The 26,051-nt window shown below is 39.2% G+C and overlaps 1 protein-coding gene across 4 annotated transcripts in view; it reads left to right on the top strand.

Annotated features, from left to right (window-relative positions):
- The window catches only part of arhgap39 (Rho GTPase activating protein 39), a 76,409-nt gene extending 53,469 nt beyond the window's left edge, over window positions 1-22,940 (top strand). For 3 of the 4 annotated variants that reach the window (XM_044128945.1, XM_044128943.1, XM_044128944.1), the window contains 9 exons: window positions 4,074-5,346; window positions 6,681-6,845; window positions 9,651-9,836; window positions 14,266-14,479; window positions 16,461-16,534; window positions 16,747-16,946; window positions 20,451-20,542; window positions 21,360-21,529; window positions 22,409-22,940. In XM_044128945.1, coding sequence (XP_043984880.1) covers window positions 4,074-5,346; window positions 6,681-6,845; window positions 9,651-9,836; window positions 14,266-14,479; window positions 16,461-16,534; window positions 16,747-16,946; window positions 20,451-20,542; window positions 21,360-21,529; window positions 22,409-22,603 — 2,569 coding nt within the window. In that variant the 3' untranslated portion in view covers window positions 22,604-22,940. Of the gene's footprint in view, window positions 1-199; window positions 312-4,073; window positions 5,347-6,680; window positions 6,846-9,650; window positions 9,837-14,265; window positions 14,480-16,460; window positions 16,535-16,746; window positions 16,947-20,450; window positions 20,543-21,359; window positions 21,530-22,408 lie in introns of all 4 variants that reach the window. The other variant, XM_044128946.1, reaches the window with a different exon arrangement.
- The last annotated feature ends 3,111 nt before the right edge of the window (window positions 22,941-26,051 follow it).

Genomic DNA, 26,051 nt, shown 5'->3' with positions numbered 1-26,051 from the left:
CTGATTAATTTTTAAACACGTTCCTTAATTGATCTCCTCTGTTATTAGCAATCCCAGCAACAACAACTCAAACAACATGCTCCATGACTTTATTTTTCTTTATGACTGTGAGGAAACACAGATCAGGCCTCTTTTGTCCTTTGTGTATGATAATTGCCAGTTGTGGCTGTTTGATTTGCCTTTTGTCTTGACTGAAAAGGGCAGATGAGAGAGAGAGAAAGAGAAGACGCAAAGAAGCAGAATGCGCTTCCGCCGGCAAATCCCACGGGTCTCCCACCATCCCGCATTGACATCATATTGAAATACTAAAGGTGAGGTAGATCTGCACCAACACATTGTAAAGCCTGTCACTCTCATCACAAAGGCACTGAGGTGTGCGGAGGATGGAGAGGAAGAGCAGAAGGAAGCAAATGGAATGTATAGTCAAAAAAATAAAAATAAAACACAAGGGAGACAAGGGACCTGAAGGTACATGAAAGGAAAAGTGTGCACAGATAACTGAGAGGCACTGACGGGGAAAGTCGAGGTACAACAAGCAATCAAAATCTCTAGGCCACGGCGGCGAGATGGTGGCGAGCAGGGCAAGTGGAAAGGAATCATATTGACACAGGAAGAGGGGAAAGATGTAGAGATCCTGCCTGTGGAGAGAGGCAGAGAAAGGACAGGATGGGAAAACAGAAGCATATTTCACTGCAATATTATTACCGTATGTTACCATTCATTTATATCTGCTGAGTTTGAGGTCGGACAGAAAGTGTGTACCTGTAGGGTGGGATATGTCACTGCGACCATTATGTTGGGGCTAGATTATGGCGGAGGGGAAGGTGATGGCACTCAGCACACAGAAGTGATGTCAGGGTTTCCCCACCATGATTTAAAATGCATAATTCATAATTGAGCATTACAAAAGACCCTGCCACTGTTCAGAGCTTGACAGCCAGCCGTCACTCCTTACAGGGGCATAGCGTATCATTTTCTACACCGTTGCCTTTTTAATTGTGCTTGGATTCATTGTTTGTGACAGTTACATTTGTTCCGTGTCAACGTCAAGAAATGTGAAGAGTAAAAAGCACAGAAGAGGCATTTGACTGGCGTCAGAGAAGATGAGGAGTGATGAAGTTACAAACACCGACTTCGGTTGATGACTGGAGTTGCACTGAACCTGCAACAGTAAAAGACTAATTCAGTTCAAATTTATTTCATCAAGGACAGCAAATAAAAAAAAAAAACTTGCACGTTAAAAAGAGCGCAACTGTTGTTTTGTACATAGGTTTTCTAACCAAAGGGTATTTTGCAAAACTGCTGAACTTCAAACTTCTCAGTCTTTATGATCAACTTTTTGGGTTTGTTTTAGTTTTCATTTCATTTTAGTTTTCATTTGTTACCATGAAACAAATGGTAACAAATGGTTCTTGGTTGGACCTTTCTTCAAAAGGCAGTAAAAAATTTAAATGAAAAGCTTTAGCTTTATCAACACATTTTAACTCTGAGTTTCTGTTTCTGCTAACTGCATCAATAAGACCCCCCACACAGTCGGGCATACTGCACTCCACAGAGGTACGCAGGACTCAAAGCGGACGCATGGTAAGACTTTATGATCGCGTACGCGTACTTAATGTTGCACAATAAACCACGCGACAGGAAAGTGTTCCCATCAAATTGTTTTGGAGGACACTCCGAGCTAATAAGGTCAAGAGTCAGCGGAACCAGTCGTAATGACGCACATCAAGCTTCCTAAGATACATTTGGATTGTGAGGAAATGAAGGAATTTGTCACGAGAAATTTTAACAATCAGTACACTTGACTATGAAATCTCAAACGTCCGTGGAGTGTGTGCACGGAGTTAGGGCAGCTCACAGAACGCCGTCAGTCAGACACGTGCAGACACCTGCCCTTTTTATCCTTAATGCCCCTAGTTCCCTGTTTGAGTGTTTTGTTGGGTTTTTATTTCAAAAAATTTTATTTTTCATTTTTTATTTTTAATCTGTATGGCGGAAGGCCTGTTTGTGTCCCTCAGCAATAATATTTAGTTAAATATAATAATTTAGTAAAAATAAACTACTCTGGCTGCCCTCGGTCTAATGACTCTTTTCTTTGTTGTTAGTCCGGCCAGTTTGGATTATTTGTCTCTCCTTAGTGTTTGTGAGGGCGGGCTAACAACCTTTCATTTATTGGCTGAGGTGCAAAGCACTACAAAATTAACAAAGCACAATTACAAATTCAAAAACACAACAACATTAACGAAAACGGAAACGGTATGTCCCAGTTGGAGACCTGGGAGATCACTGATTGGACGACAGGGCTTTAGAACCGAAAGTTATCGCTTGAACGGGTCGGCCCGTTGCGATACATTATAGCATCCACCATATTGAAAGTGGCTTATCGACCAGCAAGCAGTTTATCTTTTGCAATAATAACTACTAACCGGAATTCGACTAACAAAAAACCAAAAGGAAAAAAAAAAGAAACAAATCTAACTATACTGTTATCCCTACATACACCGTGTATGTTAACGTAGATTAACAGCAAGCCAAACTCAATTTTCATGAGCCAGGTAGCCGAGTGTCTTGTTCCTTTATTACAGTCTTCTTACAATTTTCTACAATTGTGTGGGAAGCTCAATGAAAGTGAATGAATGAATAAGTGAAGTGTTAACATGCTTGTTACACATAATAGCATGTTAATTAACATTTCACTTATTCATATATCACATGTATGTGTCGTGTCTCTTATCTTTCAACAAACTCATGGTAAAATAAGATCTTGTGAATCCTTTCACAAATGTTTCACATATTGGAAAAGGGATCAATCAAACTCAACAGGCATGTGCAGGGGGGGGGGGGGGGGGGCTGACGGGGGCTCGAGCCCCCACCCCTTTTATCCTTGATGCCCCTAATGCCCTTTCTGAGTTTTTGTTTTTTTTCCCAATTTTTTATTTATTATTTTAATAAATAAAAAATTGGCCTGCCTGTGCCCCTCAGCAATAATATTTAGCTAAATATAATAATTAAGCAAAATAAACTAGTCTGGCCGCCCTCAGTCTAATAATGACTCAGTTTCTCTTCCTCCATGTTGTTCAGACACCATGGAGGAAGATGGTGGGGAGGAGCGGGGCTGATCTGTGTGTAACATGCAACCCACAAGGAAAGTTCATTCATTTATACCATACAGTATACATAAAAAAAACATATCAATTAATTCAATATCAAAATAGAAAAAGAAAATAATAAGAAGAATCATATAACAGAAACCATTACTTTTTGAAATGGTTTCTTGCGCGCTCGTGTATGTCACATACCATTAAACATCTTCCCTTCAGTTCAACCTTATAAGTAGTGACACATAATTGATCATAGAATAACTTGCAATTAAGTTTTGGCAAAGCTCAATGTAATTTTCACAGGTGACAGAGCGTTGTTGTCAACAGCTGCTGAAAGTAATTTAAAACGTTGCTTTTAATGTAACTTATTTACTTCCCAAATCAAGTAATCAATATTCTAACTAGTTACTTTTTCAAGGAGTAATCAGTAATCTGATTAAAGTAACTATGCCATCACTGTTTCCCAGACCATAATTCATAGTTCTATCAAGTCATCAAATTCCTGAAACAGTGAATAGACCCCAAACATTCCTTGGCAATATGAATATTGCAAGTATTCTGTAGCCTTTCAAAAATAGCAAGAGGATCTTGGGTTCCCACCACTCTGGTTATTTTTGGCCCAGTTTCCACATGCCTGTTGTCAGGTGTCACATTCATCCACACTTTTGTATCCAGAGTATAAAGCCCAGCCCTGGGGAGTCCAGAGGGCAGGGTGGGAAAAGGATCTTGGTAAATCACACTGGAAACACATGGTCACATTATCTGCTGCTATAAATTTATCCAGCGCTTAAAATTTTGATTCTAACTTCTGTGTTCTTGCAGTTTTACAAATATGTTATTGCCCTTGGTTTGCTTAATATCACTCATCCTTTTACTTAGACTGATTATTGTAAAACGCTTTATAAGTACTGACATTAGGACTTTCTTGAACTTAATTGTAATGTATAATTGCTTTTTTCCATATCTATTCAGGACTTCTTCTTTCCGCTGGAATACTGGTACAAAGGAGCGGATGCTCATCAAGGTGACAGACAGGGAGCCCAGCTTTTTGGCTCATCAAGGAAATGGCTACTCACTCTGTGAATCCCCAACCCCTGGAGGAGGAAACACCTTGCGAAACCGCCATTCATCTGGAGGAAACCCCACCTCAGAACCAAATGGCTCACCTGTTCTCTACTCTGACCGTCGTCAGTCTCCATATCTGAAGCGGGCCGAGCTAGGCAGCAGTGGAACCCACCGCCGTCCCTCCACTGAGTCCCAGCCTCCATCACCCCGCTACGCCTTTGAGCCCCCCCTGTATGAGGAACCTCCATCTGATTTTAAGCCACCACCCATCTATGAAGAGCCACCTATTGACCTGAACCTCTCAGACTCATCTTCCCTTTATGGTACAAACAAATCACCATCCCGGAAGTCTCCAGCTCCCTTCTACCACTCCCCCAAGCAGAGCCAGTCGTCCTATGGTCAACTGGTTCTGACTAGGCAAAAATGTCCAGAAAAAGCTCAGAGCCTGGAGTACAGTCCTGTAGGAAAGGAATATGTCAAGCAGCTGGTGTACGTAGAACAGTCATCTTCTAGTCCACGCTTCAAGACTGCTGATCGTCTACAGCGTTATGGTACAAATGGAGGCTTTGGTGGATCATTTGGAGGGTCCTATACTCTGCAGCATAGCCAGTCTTTGATTAGAGATCCCCGCCAACTTTTGGACTATCGTGGAGAGGGAGGAGAAGGATCTCAAAGGTTTATTTTTGAAGACTCCATTTCCTGGACATCTAGTCAGACTCATTCACTGTCCTCCTCTACAGCTGGGCCAGGTGGTTTCTCCCCCAGTGGCAATCGTAAACGCAAGAGCCGCAAGCCATCCCTCCCCCAGGAGTTGGGATGCTGCGGGAAAGAGGAGCTCCCAGGCACAGGATCAGAGGTCATGCTGGCCCAGGCCAGGCTGGCATGGGAAGCCCAGCAGGTCATGAAACAGAGGAGCAGTTGGGACTCTGGTCAGGGAGGAGGAGTAACCCAATGCAGCAGCTCCAAAGACGGATATGAAAGCGATGGGGCAGTGCCTCTGCCACTACCAGGACCTGTGGTAAGGGCATTCAGTGAGGATGAGGCACTAGCCCAGGGCGATGGCCACCACTGGAAACGCAGTACCTTTGACCGTTTGGGGTTCCCTCAGGCACTGCTGGAGAAGAGCCTCTCTGTCCAGACCAACCTGGCTTCCCCTGAGCCTTACCTGCACCCTTCCCAGGTACAGCTGCTTTCACTGCTAAGAGAATAGAGAAATACTACAATTAGTTTTGTTGTTTGAATCTTATTTTTGTGGTAGTTCAAAAACTGTGGGACACGTATAACATTCAGAGGAACCTTTGTGGTTTTTATTTGGTGGAACATTGTTGATTTTAAAAAACTTGCAATGGAAACAAACAAGTAGTAAATTATAGCTAAAGACTCTTGGTCAACTACAACTCCAAAGTAGGAAGACATAGGTTATTAGTTCAGAGGAAGTATTTTACAGTCTTTTTTCCTTTTTGAAAGCATGTTGATCTTCATGATTTTCAAGCCATCAGTATTATATTAGTAGAAGAAAACCTTGTGGTCTATTTCACAAACTGGTCTCTGTTGAAAGTTAGAAAAACACTAGCAATAATTTCATTTCAATTAAAGCGTTTTGACTTTAAAGTTGATACTTATTTATGATGAGGGCCCAAGATAAGTTATCAGTTATTGCTTTTAATGACACAACGTTTTTTATACACTTCTCAAATTTTAGAGAGCAAAGGTCACCACCAATGCTCACAGTTGGTTCAGAAACTGGATGCCTTCATCAGATATTTGTCTTTACTCACTGTTATTTTTTGTTTTGTGTGTCCTTTGAGTTCAGGTTGAGGGTATTGTCTGTTTCCACTTCAGAAATCTTTCCACTAAGGGAAAGATTTTGGGGAAGTTTCTGTCGCCCTTGTGTCTTGTCACAGAATCCAGGGCCAGGTCAGAAAAAGCAGGTTGAAATCTCCCCAGAAAACAGTCCTGGAAGGGAGTTAGGACTCTTTTGATGGATTCTGGAGTTAAAGATTCATAATGCCAAACATTTCTCACTGGTTTCACAGTAAATAGCACTATTTTACAGATTTTTGATCAAATGAGCCAACTTTTGAGGAAATATTTAATTAAAAAAGGAGCTAAGTTCCAATTTCATTGCCTCCTTGCCTCCGTAGAGAGAAACAAATGTTGCCAACATGGCTTTTGTAAAAAGGTTATAAGTGGTAAATTAATAAATATTTTTATTGTTTCTATTCTGTGATCCAGATTAAAGTGATCATATCTGTCCAAGATTGCTGATTGTTTACCGTTTATAGTGCTGTAGGGATATTGTAGTTATTGTATCTGCTCTTTTATTTTCCTATCACTTTTTGTTGAACATTACTAAAAACAATGGGTGTCTTTTGTTTTGCATTAGAATATGTGTATTTACTTTAAAGTTGTCTTTGTCTAATATACAGACCTTCTGCCACATCTCTTATTTTGTTGCAGCAGCTCTGTATTAAGGGCTCGATGCTTTTTGTCTTTGTCTTTTGTTCTCAACAGTCGGAGGATCTTGGAGCCTGTGCCCAGTTTGAAGCCAGTCGAAATGCCAGGAATATGATGCCAAGTGCAAGCTGTGGCATATTCACAGAATTTAGCTTGAGAAAGCCCTCCTCAGAGACTGACATTGAAAACTGGGCATCCAAGCATTTCAACAAACATACACAGGTACTTCATGAAAGAAACCAAACTCCTGAATTTGTGTTCTGGTTGTAATCCTAACATTTTGTTTGCCAGTCTTCTTGGCCCACTGTATGTTTTTTCTTTAGAGTTCAGATATCTGCATGTGTTGTGGACAGGTTATCAGAAAACTATTATATCAATGATTACATATAAATGGCAATATGTCTATGTAACACAAACTAAACCAGTTTACAGCACATATTTTATGTGGATAGAGTGCAACCAATTCAAACTTTATTGTTCTTATACCCAAATAAAAATAGCATTGTGCTATAATGATGGAAAGGTGTCTGATAAGTACACAGGCCCAAAATGGAAGTCAGGAAGTGATGCATGTTTGCACATGCCTATGAGAAGTAATGACCTCTACTGAAACTATTTGACTGACTTATAGAAAAGTAAATGAAGACCTATTGGATCTTATTTATTCAATGGCTTCCCCTGCTCTTAATGCATAAATACATGGGATCTCTGTTATTCGCAGTGGTAAGGAACCAGGACCTATGTTGCCCACAAATAGCTCAACTGAGCAAATACACGTGATCAATGACTCCAAAGCAAAGGAGGTAAATCTCCTCTTAAGGTGCCTCTTCCCTTTATTCAAGTGCCTCATCCTCCAACTGCACTGCTTCAGGCACTTTTTCATGGGTCTCAGCCAATCAGTGCTAACAAAAGTGACTGGCACTTCTGGATTGGCTGCATTCCAATAGCAAGTCAAGTAGCATTGCACTTTTAATTTCTTATCAGTAACATTTCTTTATTAAACCATGTTAAATTGAGCATGTGGGTTTGAAGTTGATTGAACCTGGCAAGGTAAATCTAATGGTTTTAAAGTACAATCATGTAAATTCACATAGAAATCAAGAAATAAATTAGGATTTTGAATATTTTTCTTAAAATATATCTTTAAGGTCAGCAAGCTGAATTGGATGAGGTTCTAGTAGAACATGGTGGTTCTGGATGCTGAACTATTTAAAGTGGCAGAAGAAAAGATTGTATATGGCAGCAAGTGGGTTTACTCTAAAGCTGGAGAGGTAGGGAGCCACAAGAGGAGCAGACTGCAGCCAAAAATAGTGGAAACAATTCTTTTTTTGAATAAAAATCTTTGAATTTACAGAAAAGTTCTTCTTATATGAGTCACTCCAGGCAAGTGCATAGAGGTGGCGGAGAGAGGAGAGTCCTTGACCCTTTTATCTTTGATGCCTCAAGTGCCCCTGTTTGAATTTTTTTTTCAATTTCTTTTATTTGTTTTTTAATCTGTGCATCAGGAGGCCTGCTTGTGCCCCCCAACAGGCACAAGCAATTAATAAATTAATGTGGCTAAATAAATTAATGTGGCTGCCCTTGGTCTAATAATGACTGAATCTCTGCCTCCATGTTGTTAAGACATTGAATAAGGAGGAGAGGGATGGGGGGAGACTGTGCACTCTATCAAATTATAGACAAGAATATTCTTTTTCAACATACACTGGTTTGATGTTGATGTTAGAAAAACCTTTTCTATTTATTTTTCGTAATTGTCCTTGCAATAGTGAATAACACTGAAATGGTTCGGCTCCCAACAGGCAGCCTGAGTCGGTCCCACCACTGTGGGTCAAAATAAAATATCCCGAAATAGAGAAACGGCACCACAACTGTCACCGCGACGCACCTCAAAGCCCCGGTACCACCTGCTCACTGTTTGCTCTCTGCTTCACCTTAACAGAACTGCCAGGATTGTTTGTTACAGTCAGTTTAACAGCTACATTAACAGATCAGCACAGCCCTCCTGCAGAAACAGCAACCTTACCTATTGGGGACACATACAATACATTTGCTTTGCATTGTTCCCACATAATGACAATGATATAGTGTGATCCATAGGCCTGTCACGATAATTAATAAATCAATTAATCGCGTGATGAATTAAAATAAACTCAATCATTTCCAATGGCATGATTTATCATTTGTCTCTTTTTTTTCTCTCTTTCTACCAGAAAGTGGATGATAAAAGTCTTCAGTTTGGTGCTTTGGTTCCAACTAGCCCTTTTTTTTGGAAGGCCACTTTTGTTTACAAATACTTCAAAATTAATTTTATTTGTTGTTCTAATTATTATAATTTTTTTTTTTGGATATTTAAAATGGTTTCCCGTTCCAGTTTTAAATGTTCATTACAGGTTAAATTACACTGGTCTTTGAGAATGTGTTCTTGGGTTACCATTTTATTACTTACAAATGGTCTCAAAACAACAATATTATCATTTATCACAATAACTTCTGGAACAATTTATCGTCCAGCAGAATTTTCTGTTGTCACAGGTTCTGATGAAATATTAGATTCTTGGTTAAAATGGGTTGTTGCTATGTACGGTGTTATAAGATCTTTTTCAATGTGTCCTTTTTTAACTTTGAGCTCCGTCCTCTATGATGGTCTCTGGACGGCCCAGGTCACATTACAGCAACTACTTGGCTCTGGCAGATCCTACGCCAGCGCAGGGACTGAAAAGCAGATACTGGGCTGGAACGAATGCTAGTTGAAATGCTCTTAAAGCAGGCTGAGTAGATTGGAACCTGATCCGTTAGAGCCAGTGGAAAACGGGCATTAGAGTACACCCATGTACACAAAACTGTGTCAGAATTTTTGTTGTTTACACTCACATTCTAGTTTACATGTAGCCTAAGCAGTTTATTGTGCGAGATCTTTTTATAGCATTTCTCTTGTAAAAAAAAATCATAATGAAGTCCATTGTTATTATTGACTTTGTACTGTAACATGCTGATTCATGTCTGTTCACTGTCTTCCTACTGTAGGGTTTGTTTCGGAGAAAGGTTTCAATTGCCAACATGCTAGCTTGGAGCAGTGAGCCCATAAAGAAGCCAATGATTGTGACTACAGACCGAGGCGTAAAGAAGGAGGCTGTGGACATCTTTAAGCTCATACAGACTTTTATGGGAGACCGTCGCTCCAAAGCAGACCCTCTTTCACTGGCTCTGGAGGTCTGTATTCAGTTTACATCTCTGCTCTGTCCTGCCTCAGGAGTTTAGAGAGCTGAGACACGAAAGTCAGCTGTTTCTATCCCAACTAGTTTCTTCCCATTCCTGCTTCAATTTCACCTTTGAGGGGGTTTTAGTTTTCCATGATGTATTTAGCATCATATAAAACACCCTGTTGTAGTTTTGGAAAAGGCTACAAATGTAAATGACATAGGTATACAAATCCACAATGTTTCTCAATTGTTATACATTGCTCAAAATTGACTAAAATGACTCGAACATTTGTGGGCAAGCACAGTAAACCTCAAACTTGATGAGCTCTGATCTGGTTGTAAAGTCTGCACTGTACGTACAGTTAGTGCCAGTGTTGGCATAGTTACCTTGAAAAAGTAACTTTAATCGGACTACTGATTACTTCTTGAAAAAGGAATTAGTTACTGTCCAAATCAAGAAATCAGTCAAGTAATTAAGTTAGACTGAGCCCAAGCTGGTTTTCTTACCAGGTGCTCAAACAAACAAACACTCAACAAAGTTGTTATGAAAATCAGTCTTTCTTGACTGAATTAAACATATTTTTTTATCAAAACATAAAAGTACTTCTTGAGTTCAGTATCATAAACCATCCATCCATCCATTTTCCGAATTTTCTGTTCACCCTTGTCCCTAATGGGGTCAGGAGGGTTGCTGGTTCCTCTCCAGCTACATTCCAGGCGAGAGGCGGGGTCACTCTGGACAGGTCGCCAGTCTGTCGCAGGGCAACACAGAGACACACAACCATTCACACACACACTCACACCTAGGGAGAATTTAGAGAGACCAATTAACCTGACAGTCATGTTTTTGGACTGTGGGAGGAAGCCGGAGAACCCAGAGAGAACTCCATGAACAGGGAGAACATGCAAACTCCATGCAGAAAGACCCCGGGCCGGGAATCGAACCCAGGACCTTCTTGCTGCAAGGCAACAGCTCTACCAACTGCGCCACTGTGCAGCCCATCATAAACAATTACTTGCTTGATATAAGATTTCTTGGCTTCATTAAACTTATACTTTTTTGTTGTTTTTTTTACAAAAAAAAGTATTTCACTTTGTTAAACATAAATGCTTTTCTGCATTCTCCTTTGTAAGACAGTTTGGCACTTACACCAGTGGGGATTTGGTTTATTATGGCACAAAATGAAAGTGAGAAAACCATGTTGAAGGGCAGCATTTCTTCCACTATGTAACATCCGACTGACTTTTTTAACTCTCCATCACTTACTGGTTTTGCATCGAAGTTTAGTTTTTGTTGTTTGGGTGGTCGGGGACCTCATGCCCAAACCAAAGCAAACTAAGCGTTGGACTTCCAACGTGGAACTGATTTCTTTTAATTTTTTCACTAATTTTTTTCTATGTGATTATATTAACAAAAACATTTGATATAAATATAAATATAAATATTTGATAATGTAAAAAATATTGCTTATATGGGGGAAAAAAAAAAGAAAATTACTCTTCACCGGTAATATGAGCTGCAATGTTCAAACCTCCAAAGCACCGGTTTAACATAAGTTTGCACAAAAATGTCCTAAACCAGGACTTGTTGTTCAGGGAGAGATAAAAGAAAGGAGGAAGAGAAAAAAGCAAAGATATAGGTATGTTTGCATGTGTTTTGGTAATGCAATGCTTATCAGAAAGATTTGTGGAAATGCTAACAGAAAATTAGCTTGAGGGTGTGCTGTGGTGGCGTAGGGGCTAGCGCGACCCACATTTGGAGGCCTTCAGTCCTCGACGCAGTGGTCGCAGGTTCGATTCCCGGACCCGGTCGACGTTTGCCGCATGTCTTCTTCCCTCTCCTTCCCCCTTTCCTGTCAGCCTACTTACATATAAGGGACACCAGAGCCCACAAAAGACCCCCTGGCGGGGAAAAAACCCCCAGAAAATTAGCTTGATAGTGACCTTGAACGGTTCAGTTTAACAGCCAAACATTTATGCTAGCATCTTTGTATTTGTGTGAAGCTGAGTTTAACTTTAAACAAGTTGATTGTTGTGGTTGGCCCTATTTATTTCTCTGGATTTTTAGGCTTCATAAAGCTTGAGACCAATAATTAAAATTTCTCAAAAAGTTTGACATTGCCTAGCAAAATAGCTTTACAACAGGATACACACTGTAAAACATTTGAGCCACATTTAGTTGTCTACTGTCTTCTACTCTTTAAGTCAAAATAAATATACTGAGTTTTAGATTTTGAACCTAAATGTGAGAGTTGTTGAAAGATAAACTTACAATAGTAAGTTTTGTTAACTTTTTATTAATTTTGTCAAACCTCCACTCCAAGGGTTGAATAAACAAGAGATTTTAGGTTAGCACTTTAAAAACCTGAAAGAAGAAAAAGACAGCAGTGGGAACTATTTCTCAGAGTGTTTAGGGTTACGGTTACATGTTTTTGTATCCTGAGATGGAAGTGTGTTACATTGATCTCACTCTTGTGTGTTATGAAGGAAAATGTTCATTTTAATGCAACTGACACTTTGCAAAGCTTGAGGATAAAGATTTGGAGCAGAATTCATTGTGATGAATAATAAAATTTATCATCAGGTTAGAAATTTAGTTCATGCAATTTGAAATAAGTTATTCTAAAGTAAAATAAGTAGTTATTTTAATTTGATATTGTGAGTGAAAATAATAGATACATGTGTGTCCTTTAACTAGGTAGGGTCAGTTTTTTTCCTTGCATGTTGTGAAAGTATTATTTGGTTTAATCTGCAGAAATAAGTTAGAATTTACAATTCAAGATTAATAAACTTAATAATGAATCTTTACACAAATTGTTCATTTCTGAGTTAAAACCAGTACAATTTTCTTGTTGACTTAAATGGCATTTTCAAGGCAGCAGGTGGACTTCCATTTTCAAGTTAAGCCACTTTCTAATGTTTTACAGTGTATAGCTACTCCATCAATATATCAATGAGCTACTCCAACTTGTAGTTGGCGATATGTTGTTTGTGGCTAAAACAAAGATTATTTATATATTAACCTATAAGTTGATATTAAACTGCAGGAGAACTGCAAAAATTATTTGATGGCACAAAATCATCCCACATCCACATTCTCAGACAAGAAAGACTCACCTGGTATAAATTAAATGTTTAGCTATTGGGATTGAGAAATTAATTTAATCCAAGTAGATCATAGATATGTGTGTATGTATTCCATCTTAAGTTAAATGCATGCTAGTTTTTGCGGGGGGTTATGCTGTGTTTACTACCACTAGATGATATATGCATATATAATATAAACAACACTGTCAAAGAAGCAGGTGTGTGAATGATCTAATCATCTGACTGTTGACTGCAGAAATCCACATTATTAGCAAAAGCAAAGGGCCTCAAAACCAAATTTTTCTAAGGGCCCCATGGAGGCTTGGTCCGGCCCTGCTCCTGTTACAGCTCTCGTCTTGAATCACCTGGTGGAGCTTGCTCTTTCAGTTTGATTGTCATGTGCTGCGACTCTAGTTTCTAAAGAATTGATGTGCTATTTCTGAAGCGAGGCAGAACTTTCTTGCCAGTTCAAAGGATACACTCAACCTTCACATTGTCATCTTTTGCAGATATAACCTCAAATAGTTCCTGTTTTTCCAGCAACAAAATGCATCTTTCTCTCCTCCCTCCATCGTTTGCGTTTCTGTCAAGACGTTCTATCACTGCTGCTGATAACGTGATTGAATTATCACATAGAGATGAAGGTCACTCTCCATAGAGGAAATGAGATTAAATTAATTGAGAAAATGGAAAAAACAGTAACGCACAGTGATTTGGATGAGTAACTTTAATCTTTTTTCTGAATTAGACATAGTAATGCATTACTTTACTCGTTACTGAAAAAAATTGATCTGATTAGAGACTTACTGACGTCACTGGTTAGTGCTTCTTAAATTGAGTTGTTTGGGAGAGAGAGTGTTAAACACAGAATAGTGGCCTAGAGAACGAGAACATGTTAAGTTCTAACTGTTTCAAATCTACAGCTTGTTAAAATAGACTATAGTCACTTGTTCTTTCTTTTTTTAACAACTGACTTGAAGAGCACAGTTTCCCAGATGTCTGTTTTAGGGTACGTGGCTCTCAAGCAAAACATGGAGTCTTCCTTGACTGCCTATCTCCTTTTTCAAGAAAGTTACATTGTTAGACATGTATGTCACATGGACCACCAGTGTCTGTAGTTAAATAAACACATTGGACTGATAGACATTAGCTGTGTAATTCAATATTGTCTGATTAAAAACTTAACCTACTGGACTGATGTCACACCGCAGTTGTGTCTCTGAGAAGAGTCTGTAGGTAACATTCGTGGAAGTTACACCCACAATACGTCTTTTAGCACAACTGCTAGAAATGAGTTGAATAAAGAAAAGAGCCTGTCTTAAACTAGACAGCTTCCTGGCTTTGTCTTTCAGGTGGTGGTGCGGGGCTGGAGTAACCAGGGTCTCCGTGATGAGCTCTACATCCAGCTGTGCCGTCAAACTACAGAGAACTTCCGGTATGATAGCCTGGAGCGTGGTTGGGAGCTGATGGCCATCTGCCTAGCCTTCTTTCCTCCCACTCCCCGTTTCCACACCTACCTGGAGGGTTATATCTACAGACACATGGACCCTCTTAATGACACCAAAGGTAAATGAATGGGTATAGACATTAAGCACCGCATTTCATGAACCCTCTCAGTGTACTTACATTTTTACTTGCTCATTTTGTTAATAGCAGGACTTTTCTCCAACCTAAGATTTAAATTGTTGTTAAATGCTTGTTAATTGTTATGACTGGTCAGGAGATGGCTTCACTTTGTTTCATTTTATTTTCATTTATTTTTTTTTATTTCAAACAGGTTTCTTAATAAGAGAAAACAAGTTATCAGTAAGACAAGAGAAAACATGTGCATACATAACCAAGAATAAAACAATTAGCTCACATTTCCTGTTGAAGTTGTCATGTTGGAGGCTAGATGCCTGACCCACAGGCTGGTTACGCACCAGGGAAACTTGGAAATCAGATAAAGGTGATTTATTATACAAGTGATAAAGATGACAGAAAGAGGGGTTCTTGACCACTGGTCAGCGAACCAGGCTTCCCAGGACACTAAGGAGAGACGAAAGCAGAGGTGAGATATGGACGGCATAGTGGGAATCTGATGACAGACTGGGTAGCTTACTGGATTGATGAAGAATCCGCCAGGGGGGGAAATACTGTGGTGACTGGGGTTAGGTTGGTCCAGAGAGGGAGCTGAGAGCTGATGGAAGGTTTTGGCTTGTGTTGGAGGGTGGACAGGTAGATTCACAGGCAGTGGATGAAGAGGAGCAGTTTGTTGCCAGCAGTGGATGAAGAAAACCTGAAGATCCTTCAATGAGAGTTTGCTTGATGGGGTTGGGTTCTAGGGCAACACAAAGGGAATGGTCCAAGGCACCACAGAGGAATTCCTAGAAACAGAACAAAGAAAGGCTTTGGCCATGAGATCTCAAAGACGTTCTCAGAGGGGCTCAAGTTACCCAGATAGGTTAACACTCAGACGTTGAAGTGCCGGCAGATTGCTCCTCTTATACTCAACACTGATAGCAGCAAACAACTTACAGGTGTGTGAAGGTGCAGGAGCCAAATCCGCCCTCCAGGTACATGTGGTATCCAGGCTCCAACTAGTGGACGACAAAAAGAAAGCAGCAGACAACAGTCCCCAAAACTCCAGTCCCCAACACAAAGGAGTAGGAAGAAGTGAACACTTATTTAATCCTACCTCTCATCTCAATTTAATGAAATATATTACTTACCAACTCAGTAATTATCAGAAATTTGTAATTAAAACCATGTTATGGTATTCATAATGATAGTAATAATTGTAAATAACACCTGGACATACAGCATCAGAATAATTACAAACTTTTTGCCAATATACATCCTATAATTTCTTCATAATTTGTGTTATATAACAAAAATAAAACCCAGAAAAACAATGATGATAGTGATAGTAAAATAATAATAATCTACTAATAATGGTAATAGTAACATAGAAGGCAACACTCGATATTCATGCATTTCAAACTATGAACCTAATCTATTGAAACTGACTTTGTAGAAAGTCACACTGACAAACACGTCTAGTTAACTTCTAGTTAACGTCTAGTTAACTCTAGTTGAATCCTTCTGTTACAGCAGTCAGCCTGCCGTAGTGTTGCTGGGCTCCCAAGGTACTTGTGTTTTGCTTTAACATCAACATTAGAAACAACAATTTTTAAACCTTTATTTTGGGTAACATGTTTAAGATCTTGTTCTGATAAATATGCCTTGTGTTGCATATCAGGTCCCTCAGGAGACAAACTGAGCAGTCAGAGTCCAGAAGGTTCTGAGAGGAGATAAGAACTGATATGCAGCACAGGACATGTATGCAAATGAGGACTGATCTTTTCTCATCAGTTAAGTGGGAAAAACAAGACACTGAGGTCTGTGTTGTTGCCACCCTGGTGTGACTGTAGCTCTTGAATTAATAGAAAGAATGAGAAAAGAAAAAAGTGATAGAAGAAAATCTGTTTATGTTGAAAGAATCCATCAGCATGGACTCAAACAGGAACAATTTTAATTGCTAAAACTTTGTCTTTTTGTTTTTAAGGAGTTGCCATTAGCAGCTATGCCAAATACTGCTACAGGAAACTGATGAAAGCTGCTTTGACTGGAGCCAAAAAGGTAAAAATTAACCACAGATCCAAAACAACTGAGCTGGGGAAACCTGCAGGACAATTAGAAGATGCAAAAATTTGTACGATTGTGACAATTCACAAACAGAGAAGACATAGTCAGATGTCAGTCCTCCGTCTAATGCTCCAAGGCATTAGACGGATTGAGTATCAGGTTCCGGTAGCTCTGTGTGTTCCATGAATGTTTCTGTGTCTCATCAGGGGCTCCAGAAGCCCTCTCTTGAGGAAATCCAGCATGCCAGGAATGCCATATTTAGTCCATCCATGTTTGGCTCTTCATTAGAGGAAGTAATGGTGCTTCAGAAGGAGCGATATCCAGACCGCCAGCTGCCCTGGGTCCAGACCCGTCTCTCTGAAGAGGTTCTGGGTCTCAATGGAGACCAAACAGAGGGCATTTTCAGGTGAGCGACACATAGAAGGAAGCAAAATGAGTTCAAGTAAGAAAAGTGGCAGAAGCTGGAATATGGAAGAGTTAGACAGAGTTTCAGTTAGCTTTAAGTCATATGACAAGAAATCTGTTTCTTAAAATATATATGGGTGCTTTTTGGTTTGGTTACATCATCATACTGTATCTTCTCTGGTAATATTTGGAAACATCTCAACTTTGTGTTTATCAGAACCAAACTGTTCCTAGTTCTGTGGCTGAGATAAGATTAAAAGATTAGAGGAAATGGGGGATTGTGGCATCAGGATGCTGTTACCTTACCGGTCAGTCAAATGCAAGGAATATGCAAGGAATGTGCAATAATGCTTAGTTTAGTAACTTTTATTTGTTCAGAGATTCTTCTTTCAGCGATCTAAGGGTGCAACATTTACCAAAACACTCTGTTGTCTTTATCAGTCAAAGTTAGCTTGCTAATGTAAGGTAAAAGTAATCTTATTTATATAGCACATTTTCAGATACAATGCAATTCAAATTGCTTTACATGAATTAAAAGGAAATACAAATAAAATAAACCAAAGGAAAGAGGAAAAAACCAAAAAGAATCTAATAATGTTGATCCAAAGTATAGAAACTAGATGCTCCTGTTCAGGGTTGCTAGATAAGTATAGTAAGTATCCTCTGGTCTAATTCCTTTGCTGGGCTGGAAGAATAGGAGTCTAAAAAGTAGTTGCTAAGGTAGTTTTCTGGATTCTAAGTTTGTTCTAATCTCTGTTCTGAGTTGTTAGATAAGTGCAAGTAAGTATCCTTGACTTCTGGGTTGTTTGATAAGTATTCTCTGGAGTTTCTAAGTGATAATAAAAACTAAATTCTGAAAGATTTTTTTTCTGGATTCTAAGTTTGTTTTATTTCCATTTCTGGGTTGCAGTAATAGGAGTCTATCTGCATAATAATCTAAAAAATAATTTAAGAAGTATAATATTGGTCTAAATAGTGAGTAGTGTACAGTTTGTAAAAATAAGCTACAGAGTGACTAATCAACTAGAACACAGGTGTCAAACTCCAGGCCTCCAGTCGCTGTCCTGCAGTTTTTAGATGTGCAACAGGTCGAAACATTGGAATGAAATGGATTAATTGCCTTTTCTTTTTCTTCTTCTTTGTGATTTTTATTGGCGGGTGACACCTAACGTTAAGATGTATTATCGCCATCTACTATGCTGGAGTATGGACCAGAGTATCTCCCTTTAATCTAAATTCTTATATATAACCTTGTTTCCTTCAACAAATTTAGAACTGCTTTATTTATTATATGTTTAATTCATATCTTATTAAGTTTTAATGTCTTTATATCATATTTCCTAATTTCTTGTTTTAGCTTCTCTCTACTTATTGTATATTTTTCACAATGAATTATTACATTCCACGTCCCAAGAGCTAGCTTCCGCAATCGAGGGTCGACCCTCGGTTGAAACCATTTTGAAGATAAAATAAGAGAAAAATGTTTAGAATATGCCATGATGGAAAATCAAGTCTGCTAAAGATCACAATCTCCCAATCTTCACCAATACCACATCCCTCTTCTATGTAATTCCAAAGTATTTATAATAAGTCAAGACTTCCTGCCGTAAGAATAAATAAAATGTGTAGTGTGCTTCAAGGAAATCTGTCCAGTTTTTCATCCCCATTCTACTTTTAGATAACCTGAAAAATAAGAAAAAAATTACAAAAATTTTAGTTTCCAATTTTTATTACACCAAGTAAATTTGAAGCAGTTATCAATGAATTAAAATTTCTAAAGTTTCAAAATGTAAGTAAAAACCCTCCTATCAGATGATTCCGCTTTAAATTAAATTTTGATATCAAAGTAGAATTTATGTAATCATTATCATTGTAGAAATCTCTGTGCAGTATTTGTCAAAATAAATGTATCCTAAACAGGTCACAGCCCCAAATGTGTAACAGTTCAAAATTTCCCCTTTTTTACACCATATCACTCACCAGTAGTTTTATTACCTTTTCCACCTTTTTTAAAGATTTTCTATTTAATCAAGGAACTTTGCAAATATAAAACTACTCTGTAACTTTCCCTAGATTTATTCCCATTATGATTCTAAACAAAACATTCACTCTCTACATAGTTTAAAAATAAGAAAAGTATCACTACATCTACTCACTAAAGTGACGTCATATTTACACAGCGCTTCGTAAAAGCCATCATAGATTCCTCACAAAAAACTCCTTCATTCTCATCACACTCAGTCAGACACTTTCACACTCTATTGTAAGAAGATGCAGGTCTCAGGCTGACCAAAGCTGGTTGGGGGTTTATTGACCACAGAAACACCTTGTAAAAGCAAGAACATAACTTTATTCTCAGTATTTTAGGATATTTTGTCACATTAGTTGATCTTTAATTTGCAAATATTCCATCCAAACATTAATTCATTTAATTAAAAGATTCTCATCTTACCTGTTTAAGTAATTTTGTTTGACTCACTCTAATGTTTGAGATAAAGATATTTAACTGTAAATTTAGAATTTCCCAATTTGTATTGATTTTATTTACCAAATAAGCAAACATTTATGGTCCAAATCAAATATTTCTCCACATTTTTAAACTAAAATTTGTCTTGTTTAAAGTTTTAAACATAATTTAGAATAAACAAACACGGATGACGATGTAGAAGCAACAGTGATAGTTTGTGGACAAAGAGAAACAAGTGAAACACTCCCACTAATTTTCACGAAAATAAAACGTTCGTTTTTGTGGCGCATCTGTATCTTATTTTGAAGGGATGTGTAACGTTACCATAGCGACCCGAGTCAGAGAGCGTTAGGGCAGTGGTCGAGACAAGGTGAGTAGAGCTCATGAGTCCTAAGTCTGGTTCACACGGCACGATTTAAGGATCGTCGGCCGATTTTCCAAACCTCTGTGACCACAGAGCTGATAAAAGTCCAACAGATTCGATCGGTTCGTGTGTCCAGCCACACGGCAGGAGCAACACACCACACACAAACCAATTCCACTCACGAACATCCCGATTCCTGAAGAAAATCCCGTAAAACCCCCAACATACCATATGTGAATTTAGAGTAACAAACATGTCTGACGATATAGAAGAAGTAGTGATAGTTTGTGGACTCATTTTAAGTGATAAAAGACGAAACAAAAAGAAAAGGTGTTTGATAAAAGATGGCTGGAGCAGCCACTCTATTTGCTGCACTAAGATTTGGAGGTGAGTTATGTTTTCGACCTTAACATTTTTAACTGAATAAGCATCCATGTTTATTAAGCACATGATAGTTTCCACATATCATCTCTGATGTCCACCTGATTTCCCTCCGTTGTTACGTCACCGCGTTTTCCGATTGGCTACCTGTCACATTCAACATTCAGCAGGTTGCGTTCTGGCTCCCAATTAGGGAAACCAGGGCAGAAAATGTAAAATTGTGTCATGTGAACTAAGCTTTAGCTTACACAGCAACATGCATGACGATTCATGCCTTTGCCTTTGATCTCTAGGGTTCCAGGGGACATAGATGAAGTTAATGCTCTAAAGCTGCAAGTTGATCAATGGAAAATTCCCACCGGACTGGAAGATCCACACATCCCAGGTGAACAGGATACTATGATTTTATAATGTTTCTATCATAGATAAAAATTGTTTCATGTATTTTTGTAATAGCTCAGTAACATGCATCTGGTGGCAAAATGAAGTCCAACTCTCTTTCAGATCCAGTTACACAGTTTAAATCCTAAACATTGCTGAGTAAAGTCAGTTGATTAGAACTGAGTTACAAAGCATGGATTTGGGGACTTTGCATCAAGTTCTTGTCCTGAGCAAGTCAGTGGTGAAAGTGAAACGTATTTTTTCCTTTTAACATAGAGAAACCTCCAGCAAAGTCTGTGAGGGTTTAAACAGACAAAACTTGTGCAAAGTTGTTTTAGTGGCCCTGGTAGTTTTTGTGAAATAATTTAGTTTCTGTGCAAAGTAAAGCATCTAACATAAAAACTATGATGTTTGGAAAAACTGAACTAAAAACATTGTTATGTTTAACAGCACTTGGGGAATTTTTGACCAGTACTTAAAATTTAAGGGGAGGCGGGAGTAATATTTTTGACCTCAACTATAACTCCATACATTTCTCTAATTCATTTTTACAGGTTACTTATAAACCATAAAATAGTTCATAAGTAAAATAGACTAAGAGATGATGTGTCATGAATTGGATTTGTTCTGCTCAACACTTGAAAGGGGCCAGTCACTTGGTGACTTTGTATCACCTGGACAATTATTGTGTATTAACCTGAGTCAGTTGAGCATGTAGATATTAAGGAGGGACTGAAAGATGGATCTGGGGATCTGAAGATCATCAGGTTATTGTTTAAATGTTCTAACATGTTGCTCTGTATTGTCGGGTTCAATCCCAGCTTCTCTGTTGAAACTCTGGTACCGGGAACTGGAAGAGCCGCTGATCCCTCACGAGTTCTACGAGGAGTGTATCAGTAGCTATGACAACCCAGAGGCTGCAGTCAATGTGGTTTTGGGCCTGCCACACATCAACAAGCTGGTACTCTGCTACCTCATTCGCTTCCTGCAGGTAACAGACTCACTCAGTGCCATGAAGATGTGCTGTTGTATCAATCACTTGATCATTTTCTGATTCAGTTGGAGCTGGAATATTTTAACCATTTCACACTGAGACAATTGATGAACAACTGGTTCCTTTTACTTTTGAATTTATTACCATGCACTACTACATACTGTATATCTCCAACATGTCTAGAGCAATCCTATTTCCCCAGGAGTCAGGGATGGTTTTGTCCAGTTATTCTGCCACATTTTTATTTCTTTTTTTAAAGGCAGACAAACATGCTGAAACTCCCCATACCTCAGCAGACTTAAAGGGATCCATGATTAGTTCTAACAATAGACTTTATTTGAGAAATATTTATTTTATATGTAAAAACAATACTGTAGGTTCTTTTGTTTTTATGCATTTTAAGAAAATATTGTCACACGAACGTTGCCATGTTGTTCACACTGCAATGAATTCAGGGAAAATGATGTTTATAGGTCCAACTGTGTTAGCTCCGTCCAGCCAAACAGGCTTTTCGTTACTGAGCCTTTTCAATTTGAACCGGAGCGCACTGAAATCCATCAGAATGTAGAAATCACAAGAGGTGATGAAGGTGACAAGGACCAAATGGAGGAAGGGGATAGAGTTGGCCGTAGGAGCTGGAGCTTCAGAAATGAAACCATAAATGACACGTACCTCTGGTCAGACTGTGTGATCTGGTAAGTGCTTCTATAGCTCTGTGTCTGGTCCACTAACAGCTGTTTAGCTCATTCACCTGGAGAAGAGTGTCATGTGTCCAGACAACAGCATCAACACTGTCAATCCCTGCAGTACACTGGATGTAAAATGCATCTTTTGGTCAAAAAACACAAATGACATGAAATTGTGTTTTCTGTTTAGGTTTTTGCCCAATCTGCCAATGTAGCCATTACCAAGATGGATGTGAACAACTTGGCCATGGTCATGGCTCCTAACTGTCTACGTTGCCAGTCAGATGATCCCAGGGTGATCTTTGAGAACACCCGTAAGGAGATGTCCTTTATCCGGGTGCTCATCCAGCGACTAGACACCAGCTTCATGGATGGGATCTTATAGCGCCCCCTACAGCTGTTCAGTGACCTACAGCCTCTCCTGTGCTCCCTTTAACCTGCTCCCTGCACACTCCCACAGCACATGGACACCATACATTCAAATCGTTGCTGCTGGTGAATACTTGGCAAGTTCATGTTTACTTTTGACAACAAAAACTGCCTTGATTTGAGTTTGGCTGCTTTACATTTTGAGTTGTATCAGCTGTTTCAATTCTGTGGATTTGGTCCAGCTGTAATATTGCATATAAACCACCAATGTTTGGTTGGGGTTTGCTGAACCTAACAGTACTGTGTGTGCCTTCACATCCATTATTACACTATAAACATTCAGCTTGAAGATTTCTGCAGGGATCTCATCATTACATGAATTTCTCTTTCAGATCTGCAGACCTCTGGTTAATTGTAAGTTTTGTATGAAGTTATTTTCACTTTCTGTTGCCTGGCTTAAGTAGACATTCACTGTCAATTGCACACTTTCATTCAAGTCTTACAAGTCTGCAGTAATGTCATCTGATGTAGAGGAGTGTTCTTCAGTAAAATTAAAGAACTAGTGCATGTTTATCAGACATTCCACTAATGTCTCACACTTCACAGGAGAAACAGCTTTATCAACATGGTTTGGCTCTATCCGTTTGTCATCGTTATGACTCCCACTAACATTATTAGGAGCTAAGAACTCTGTAATGGAATACAATTCTTCATTTGTGATCCATTTGTGATCTTGCCTGAAGATAAATAGAAAATCAGGTGAAACCATGGTTTCATGCCTGTAGACACAGAGCAACATCATGCTGAACAAGATGGAACCTCGTTTTGAATACTGGACGATGAAGTTTACTCTACTCTGGATTTGGAGAATTTTCATAATGATCCAAGGTTTATGAAGACAGGCTGTCCTCACCCTGCAGTTTTGCTGTTTAGAGGCAGCTTAAAGACTTGAGATCAATTCCTTTAAATGGCATGAAGTGATTCAAAAGCTTGATTCCAGCAGGTATGGATGCTCTACACTTACAGGCCACTTTATTAGGTACACCTGTCCAACTGTTCATTAAAGCAATTGTCGTATCAACCAATCACACAGCAGCAACTCAATGCATTTAGGCATGTAGACATGGCCAAGATGATCTGCTGTTGGCCATGTCAACAGCAGATTGGACCAGACAGGCTGGTCTGAATATATTAGAAAATGCTGATCTATTGGGATTTTCATGCACAACCATCTCCAGGGTTTACAGAAAATGGTCTGAAAAAGAGAAAATAGTGCCAGTTCTGTGGGCCAAATGCCTTGTGGATGCCAGAGGTCAGAGGAGAATGACCAGACTGATTTGAGCTGATAGAATGGCAAAAGTAACTCAACTAACCACAACTGAGGTTTGCAGGAAGAGCATCTCTGAACACACAAAATGCCAAACCTTGAGGCAGATGGGCTACAGCAGCAGAAGACCACACCAGGTGCCACTCCTGTCAGCTAAGAACAGGAAACTGAGGCTACAATTCACACAGGCTCACCAAAATTGGACAATAGAAGATTGGAAAACGTTGTCTGGTCTGATGAGTCTCGCTTTCTGCTGCGACATTCAGATGGTAGAGTCAGAATTTGGTGTCAACAAGATGAAAGCATGGATCCATCCTGCCTTGTATCAACGGTTCAGGCTGGTGGTGGTGGTACATTGGTATGGGGGATATTTTCCTGGCACCTATTAGTACCAATTGAGCATCGTGTCAACGCCACAGCCTACCTGAGTATTATTGCTGACCATGTCCATCCCTTTATGACCACAGTGTACCCATCTTCTGATGGCTACTTCCAGCAGGATAATGCGCCATGTCATAAAGCGTGAATCATCTCAGACTGGTTTCTTGAACACGACATTGAGTTCACTGAACTCAAATGGCCTCCATAGTCACCAGATCTCAATCCAACAGAGAACCTTTGGGATGTGATGGAATGACAGATTCACATCATGGATGTGCAGTTGACAAAATCTGCAGCAACTGCGTGATGCTGTCATGTCAACATGGACCAGACTCTCTGAGGAATGTTTCCAGTACCTTCTTGAATATATGCCATGAGGGATTAAGGCAGTTCTGGAGGCAAAAGGAGGTCAAACCCGGTACTAGCAAGGTGTACCTAATAAAGTGGGCAGTGTGTGTATAATATTGTCTTTGATCTGTAACATTTGCACAGTATCAGACTTGTCATGAGCTTAATTTCCAGAGATTTTAAAAAAATATTTGAATTGCTCCTCTCCCCAGACCAAGCTGCTGCTTGTGACTGATTAATTGGCCATGTGGTCCTCGGTCCTGACCAGCAGGACCAAGCAAAGAGCTCTGATCTGCCTGTAGCTGATCAGCTTCTAGTTTGGTCCTTCTGATTCAGTTAATTGTTGTTGCTACTAAGCAGACCAGTAAAAAATGTCCTCAAATTGAGCAGAGCTATCATCATCGGTGAGACCTGCTGGAGCAAAGGCAGCATTGTCGGTGCCCTGGGTTTTTCTGCACGTTTTATAATAGACAGACAACATTTGAAAGGACTGTGTCTGTGGTTTTCCCCCAAACTGATCACTGAAGTTTTTCACTTCATCTGTTTGGTGCTGATCAAGTGCTAATGGCTTTCACTTTGACTCCATAACACGTGGTTGTAGGATGCAAGTTGCTCTCACAGCCTTGTGTTCTACAGTATTGGGTTATCAGAATGAAATCTTCACATCTATTGACTGCCAAAATGGACTTTGACCATCGATCAGCTCCCCAGAAGCTGTGAACTACAGATCCAAGGAGGATCAATGATATCACTGCCAGTAAACCCCTCCTTGAATGCTATTGGCTACTTTGGGACTTCACAGCTGCTTTAGCAGGAACTGAGACACCAGAGCCCAAAGAGAATCCGTCTAACATTTCCACTCAGCCCAGACAGGCCTTTCAGCTCACTAGTGATTAATCAGTGTGTGCATGTGTTCATTTGTCTTTGCTTAGAAGACATCTTATACATCCCTTCAATCTTTGAGTAAACAATGGTGTATTTGTTTGAAATATTTTTTATGTTTAACAGAGTTTGTTTTTAACTGATTCTTTTATAAATAAGTTAATTTATTTATATTTATTTCAGATTTTTCTAATGCCTTTGACATGCTGTATTGTAGACTTAAGTGTGTATGTTGGGTATTGTGTGTGTGTGTGTGTGTAATTCTCAACATGCAGGGTGCATACACATTGCCGTTGTTGGCCGACTGTCAGCAAACACTGATCATGAAGTCATCATTAAGTTGACGACTTCATGATCAGGGATTTGATGAAACATTTATCCCTTCAAACATTTCTTTAAAGTGAGTCCCTGAAGACAAAAACAGTTTGCATTGTATTAGCCTAAATAGTTTCTCAATTATAAAAATCCAGTTGTCTGTAATTTGCTATGTATAATCTTCCCTATATCAAGTTAAGACTAAACTTGA

This window comes from Gambusia affinis, linkage group LG10 (assembly GCF_019740435.1).
Source record: "Gambusia affinis linkage group LG10, SWU_Gaff_1.0, whole genome shotgun sequence".
NCBI lineage: Eukaryota > Metazoa > Chordata > Actinopteri > Cyprinodontiformes > Poeciliidae > Gambusia > Gambusia affinis.
Note: the sequence above shows the minus strand (reverse complement) of the source record. Positions and strands in the feature narration are given on the sequence as shown.